The following is a 6,664-nucleotide window of genomic DNA, read 5'->3' as shown; positions in this document are numbered from 1 at the left end:
TTAAAAAGAGAGGAATAAAAGTAGCATAGGAAAGAAAGTAGCATAGCATGTTTTCAGAGTACACATGTAACAAGAAGAGGATCACATCAGCATCGCCTCTGAACTAAATAAATATTGTCACACCTTGGTAAAGGACCAAGTCTAGTAGTAGAACGCCAATCGTAATTAAGGAAAACAAAAATAATACTCCATAGTAACCGAGCAAAGGATACGATGAACATTTGGCTCGAAACAATAAACAAGCCTCCTTGTCACCCATCCCCTCCTCTCTACAAGCTGCTGCTTTCTTCATCCTGGGGAAACCAAAATCACCCACTCGGCCTTGTCATACCCAACCATTATCCGAATTCATCCCTGTGATCTATCTCAACTCAATCCGACAACCCTGCCTTCTTCTTGAGGTGCGCCTTGAATTCCATAATGTCGCCCTCCCAACGGGTAACAGCTTGATTCTCACATACCCATATCTCCTGCGCTACCTGGTTTATGAGCCTGAAATCATGGCTAACAAGAACCAGACCCCCATCCCACTCTTTCAATGCCTCTGCCAGGGAGTCGATGGTCTCAATATCCAAATGGTTGGTTGGCTCATCCAGAAGGAGCATTTGGGGTTGCCTAAATGCCAGCCAAGCAAAAATCACCCTGCTCCTCTGCCCATCTGACAAATTACTCATGGGCATCACCTGGGCCTTGCCTGTCAACCCAAACTTCCCAATCGCTGCCCTCATTTTTTCTTCCTCATTCCCTGGATACTCTCTAATCATAAAAAGGAGAGCAGACAATTCTAAGTCTAGTTTCTCAGTCAAGTGTTGATGAAATTGCGCAATCCTCAAGTGATTGTGCCGGCGAACCATGCCATCTAAAGGAACCAAGTCACCCGTCATAAGCTTCAGCAAGGTACTCTTTCCAGCTCCGTTGGGGCCAACCAGCGCAACCCTAGAGTCCAGATCCACACCAAAGTCAAGATTCTTATAAATGAGGTTATCAGGTGTGTAGCCAAAGGTTACTTCAACAAACTGAAGCACGGGTGGTGGGAGCTTCCCCACATCAACAAAGCGAAAGACCAGAACCTGGTCTCTCGCAACCCTTTCTGTAAGTCCACCGCGTTCCATCTTAGCAAGAGTTTTCTCCTTGCTCTGCGCCTGACGAGCTAACTTTGCTGACCCATGCCCAAATCGGGCAATATACTCCTTCATGGAAGAAATCTGATCCTGCTCCCATTTGTACTGTTTCATCTGGTTTTCTTCCAGTTCAGAACGAGTCTGAACATACTGATCATAGTTACCAGTGTAGATTTTCAATTTCTTGCTTTGCATGTGGATAATGTTTGTGCAGACTCCATTCAAGAAATCCTGAGAGTGAGAAACCACAACTAGAATGCGTTCAAAGTTCTTTAAAGTTTCCTCCAACCAGACACAGGCTTCGAGGTCTGTCACAAAATAAAACAATTGATCATTAACAAAAAACTTTTGCTGATTTCACAACCCCTCCCAGGCCGTTCTTCTCCCAATATATGAGAACTGAACTTTAAAGAGTCAAACACACTTATGTGCCAACAAACAATGAAAAAAGCATGAAAAGAAAATAACAAAAAATTGTTAGATGGTCATAACTTTCAACATTTCACCCAACACAATAAGAACTCAGTTCGGTATACTGTCTGCCACACAAGCTGAAAAACAAAGTCCCCATGCTAACAATCATCAACAGGAGAATTCCAAAAAGTTTTGCATTATCTGAAAATAAATGAATTTCCTTGCTTTTAGTCATGGCAAATAAATCACGTGAGTTTGGCCCAAGTCCTCCATGTTTTCACTGAAACAAATGTCACAGGCTTGGAACTAATTGTCTGTTTTGAAAAATTCCAGTGAAGAGTTGAATTCAAATCTTCTATAGAAATGAGTTAAAAGTGCAGATGCTGATAGAAGTAAATAGTTGTCCAATAGTTTGGTGTTCAAATTTCTTTTTTCCCCTTTACTGTTGACCACAAATGGGATTAAAAATACTTGCAAAACAGAACCCTTTTTTATGAATATATTTCTGCTGCATGGTGTGTGACCATCCAACAGTAATCCACATGAAATCAGACCCTTCAGGGTTGAATTTCAATTGGGTGGAAATCACGTGTAGAGCTGAATTTCTTAGAAAATCCACACTTCCAAACATAAAAAATTGATTTCATATAGAATTGTAAGTTAGAATGTACAGAGAAGAGTTGGAAACTAGTAAAAAGAAAGACAAACAGTCTATGATTGAGAATATGTCAGTCATTATACGCCTTAAGTTCTTCGATAGATCCCAACTCAACTAATAAATCCAATAGAATTGAATTGAAATCATTACCGTAACCAAAATTCTAAACAGGCTGTAACAGGTCGTGATTTCAAGTTATATGTGGACCTGTCACTGATTTTTTTGTAGATTTTTGAATGAGGAAAATCAAAGGGCTTATAAGGATGTGCATGCAAAATTCACACTTCTTTGGAGAGTTCAGACAGAAAACTTAAGAATCTTCCCAGAACAACTTGCATTATGGAGCTTTTTTTCTTTTTAATATTTGATAGTTTTTTGACTTCTCATGATATAGTGTGTCATGGATAAAGGATTCACATCTCATGCTCAATAGGACAGGACATGGCATTGTTTTCTTATCTTGAGTTTTGCTTTCTTTTCCATCAAGTAGGGTGTTGTGGTCTCCTAAATGTACTTGCAAACATTCAAGGCAAGAACAGATTTTTAATCCAAAAAATCCTAGTCCAGTTTAATACGCAGAAGAAAAATATTGGCGTGTACTTACAAACTCACAAATCCCTAGAGAGTTTTTCTTTTCTCCAAAAAAGGAAAAGTGGCCAAAATACCACACGAGAGAGTTGGAAAATGTAATGAGCAAACATCAGTGCTAGGGGAGCTTACCAAGATGATTGGTTGGCTCATCAAGTAAGAGGACAGTTGGGTTCATGAACAAAGCCCGAGCTAATGCAATCCTCATTCTCCAGCCACCAGAAAAATCTCGAGTTTTCTTTGTTTGCATTTGCTTGTTAAATCCAAGACCAAACAAAATTTCAGCAGCACGTTTCTCTGCAGTTGCCACATCCATGGCCTCCAAACGCTCATAAACACGATCAAGAGCTTCTCCACCTCCATCATCCTATATCCAAGCCAAGCCAAAATAAATGATCAATCACACATGGAAGTCACAATAACATACATCATTCACAAGTTCTGAAATACACCAAAATTATTTTTAGTCGCAAGGAAATACCTGTGCAGCCAAGGCCTCTGCTTCTTTCTCCAACTCCAACCTCTCCTCATCACAGCTTATCACAGCCTCAAGTGAAGACATGTCAGAAGCTTCGATCTCCCTGGTGAGGTGATATATGTCCATGTGCTCTGGAATTGGAAGCTCTCGACACCCTATTGCAGCTAGGAGTGTTGATTTCCCACATCCATTTAAACCAAGTAATCCATATCGTCTGAAGTACAAAATGATGTGTGGATGGGAAAAAAAATACAGTGAATTTCTTTTTCAATATGAAGTTCTATGACACATGCGCCAATTAGGTAAGAATATCCAAACCTGCCATAGTTTAGCTCCAGCTCAGAATCAACAATGAGATCATGTCCATGAAAAGTAACTGACAATGATTCAATCTGCAATGAAGATCTAAGTTATTTGCAAATAACATTACCTTTTGAACCAAGATTTAAACTCTATACAAATAAGCAATAAAAAAAACCCTTATCACTTGATATTACCTCCTCCAAGGAATCCCAGAAGGGTGAACAATAGCTTATATTCATTCAGAAAAGAAAGTTTTTAGTCTAAACATTGCATGTTCACGGTTGCCAGAATGCACTGATGACAGACACAGCTGCTCGCATAGGCACTTGTCTAGGTACACTATGCTAGCAACAATAAGCTTGTGGTGAGACTAATTTATAATTCTGGTGTGATGTGTGCAAGACTAGTAATCATATAACATAATATATCCTTTGGAATATATCAATTGAAGAAACTGCACGTTAATATATCTATAATAATATCCCAGGGCATTTGATTTAATATCTGTATATGATCAGAATCATACTCAGAAATACAAAAAAAAAAATCAAAATAATTATCTTTAGATATTGAAAGCAAGATATGGCAATTGGAGACACTCTTACAGTTAACCAATTAATCCTTACAATAAGCTCTTGCAGCTTAGAATTAGAGAACCATCTAAAAGAACCTTGAGAAAAAAAATTGGTGCGATCAAATTAATTAAGGAGCCTAATAAAAAAATTAAGTAAAAACCTGCGTTATAATCAACATCTAACAAGACTTAGAAAAAAAAGGTCAATAAAACATAAAAATAAATCAACCAACCAATCAATCTATATATATATATATATATATATATATATATATATATATATATATATATATATATATATTATACTGTAGTATTTAAAAAAGAAAAATCAACAAACATACGCGGATATCTCTAGAAAGAGGATGCGAGCATAGGACGCCAGTACAAGTCCGATCGGAAATCTGAAGAGCTCCAACTCCATTCGACAACTTATCAACACCTCCATTCTGCGAATCGGCAGCCGCCGCTGCTTTTGAGGAGGTTGCAGCTGCTTTTCCACCTCTCTTGGCAGCGGCCGCCGCCTTCTTTTGAGCGGCCTTCTTCTTGCTGGCGTCGGAAACCATGGTTATATCAAGTAATTAGAGAGAGAGGGATCTAGGGTTTGGTTTCGAACGGATGTTTCGGTGTGTGATAGAAAACCCGTATATGAGGGTTATGGGTGAGAGGGTTTGAGGAGAGTCGATGATCTAAATATTTATAGACGATTGGTAGACACGTGTACGGTTGTTTACCATTCTTTTTAAAGGCAGATTAGAAGAAGTTAGCGCTTGTTGTCATGTTCAGGTTTTCTTCAGTTCCGTGCCTAAATTCAACTCGTGACTGTTTGGTATGTGGAAGAGTTAAATTTGAATTTGTTTTAGCTTTTTTCGTCGTAAAACAATTGTACGATCAATTTATATTAGGTTTTGTTATCGAAACGTTATGGTGATAGCTAAATCCTTCTCTAAAAATACTTATATTATTGGTGTGTGTGGTTCAGATTAGTTTTTTTAATATAAACAAATATTTAAATATTATTAATATAGTTTTTAATAAAAAATATATTTAATTATGATATAATGGAGTATATTTTTTAAAATATTAATACGGCAATATATTGAATAATATTTTTTAAAAATATTGAGATGTCGATATATTGGACCGACCCAAGTTAAAAAGCAAATCAAAATAAATTATGAAGACCAATTTCTAATTAATTCAATATTAAATGATGAAATTAAAAAATAAATTAAAAAAAACTATATAAGTTAACTTAGATTAACTTATCAAAAACTATGACTGGTCATGAGATCAGGATAACCTTATTAAAAACAAATAAAAAAATACAAACCCAATTAAAAGTATATTCAATAAAAAAAAAAATAGAGTCAACCCAAGTTAACTTGTCAAACTTGCAATCTAGGTTATGAAATCGAATAACTTCATAGAAAGCAAATAAAAAAAATATGAAGCCTAATTAATTTCTAATCAATCCAATGTTGAAATATGAAATCGAAAAAAAAAATTAATTAGAAAAAATAAATTAAAAAGACAACTCAAGTCAACTCGTGTTAATTAGTTAAACCTGGAACTTGTATCATGAGATCAAGATAAATTAATATAAAGATGCCAAGAAGTAAAACATTTGATGCATACTAGATGAAACACTTTTAAAATACTTAAATGATGACATGTTTTTTTTTAAAAAAAAATATTAAGACGGTGACTTATTTGATCGATTCAAGTCAACCATGGTTAACCTCTAAAACCTGTAATTTGGGGCATGAGATGGGTAATAACCCCATAAAATCCTTATCGAAACAAATTATGAAGTATAGTTCTAATGAAACAAATATTAAAGGTCAAAAATGAAAAAAAATTAATTTAAAAAAAGAGCGTAACAAAAGTGACTCTAATAAACCTATATTGGTGGTCGGCGCTATGTCGCAGGGCAGACCAAATTTTTCCGAACACAAAAAAGAAAAACATTAGGTGATAGTAGAGTTTCTAAAGAAGTAAAATAAAATAGAGACTTCATCCATTGAGTCGGTTGAGTTTAATAAGCACGGTTAATTTAATAATATTAAAAAAAAAGCAATTCTAATTTAATAGTATGAAAAATGAAGTAAACCCGAGTAGATCTTCTAAACCTGGGTTAACCATCTAAATTCATGACCTGTGAAATCTTAGACCCGAGCTCAATTAAAAAGTCCAATTCCCAACTAAATTAATGTTGAATGATGAAATTGAAAAAAACAATCAATTAAAAAAAAATTCAAAGAAAAAAATAACAAAAAAAAATAAAGATCAAATATGATGGGAAAAAAGAATTAAGAAGGATGAAATCATAAAACAAAACCAATTTTAAAAATCACCTAAATTTAAAAAAAAAAAAATATGGGCTAAATTTGAGATACGAAAACAATTGAGGGGGGGATGAAATTGAAAATAATTTTTAAATTGAAATAACTTATTCAAATAAAAAAATTACAACTAAAAGAATAAGGAATAAATCTAAAAGAAAAATAAATTGAAGAGTGAGCAATTAT

At 35.1% G+C, this 6,664-nt stretch overlaps 1 protein-coding gene across 2 annotated transcripts; it reads right to left on the bottom strand.

Moving 5' to 3' along the window:
* On the bottom strand, positions 1-4,814 carry LOC7463311 (ABC transporter F family member 1). 2 transcript variants are annotated; one of them, XM_002314261.4, is made up of 5 exons: positions 4,478-4,814; positions 3,578-3,651; positions 3,263-3,473; positions 2,914-3,148; positions 1-1,429 (listed from the first exon to the last, which is right to left on the bottom strand). In XM_002314261.4, the coding sequence occupies exons 1-5, from the start codon at positions 4,697-4,699 to the stop codon at positions 372-374; spliced, it is 1,800 nt and encodes a 599-aa protein (XP_002314297.2). In that variant the 5' UTR covers positions 4,700-4,814; the 3' UTR covers positions 1-371. The 2 variants fall into 2 exon arrangements, with proteins under 2 accessions (XP_002314297.2, XP_024463741.2); XM_024607973.2 differs by lacking the exon at positions 4,478-4,814 and adding an exon at positions 3,757-4,193.
* Positions 4,815-6,664: the final 1,850 nt, after the last annotated feature.

Source organism: Populus trichocarpa, chromosome 9, assembly GCF_000002775.5.
Source record: "Populus trichocarpa isolate Nisqually-1 chromosome 9, P.trichocarpa_v4.1, whole genome shotgun sequence".
Classification (NCBI taxonomy): domain Eukaryota; kingdom Viridiplantae; phylum Streptophyta; class Magnoliopsida; order Malpighiales; family Salicaceae; genus Populus; species Populus trichocarpa.
The sequence above is the reverse complement of the archived record's forward strand: the minus strand, read 5'-3'. Positions and strand labels throughout refer to the sequence as shown.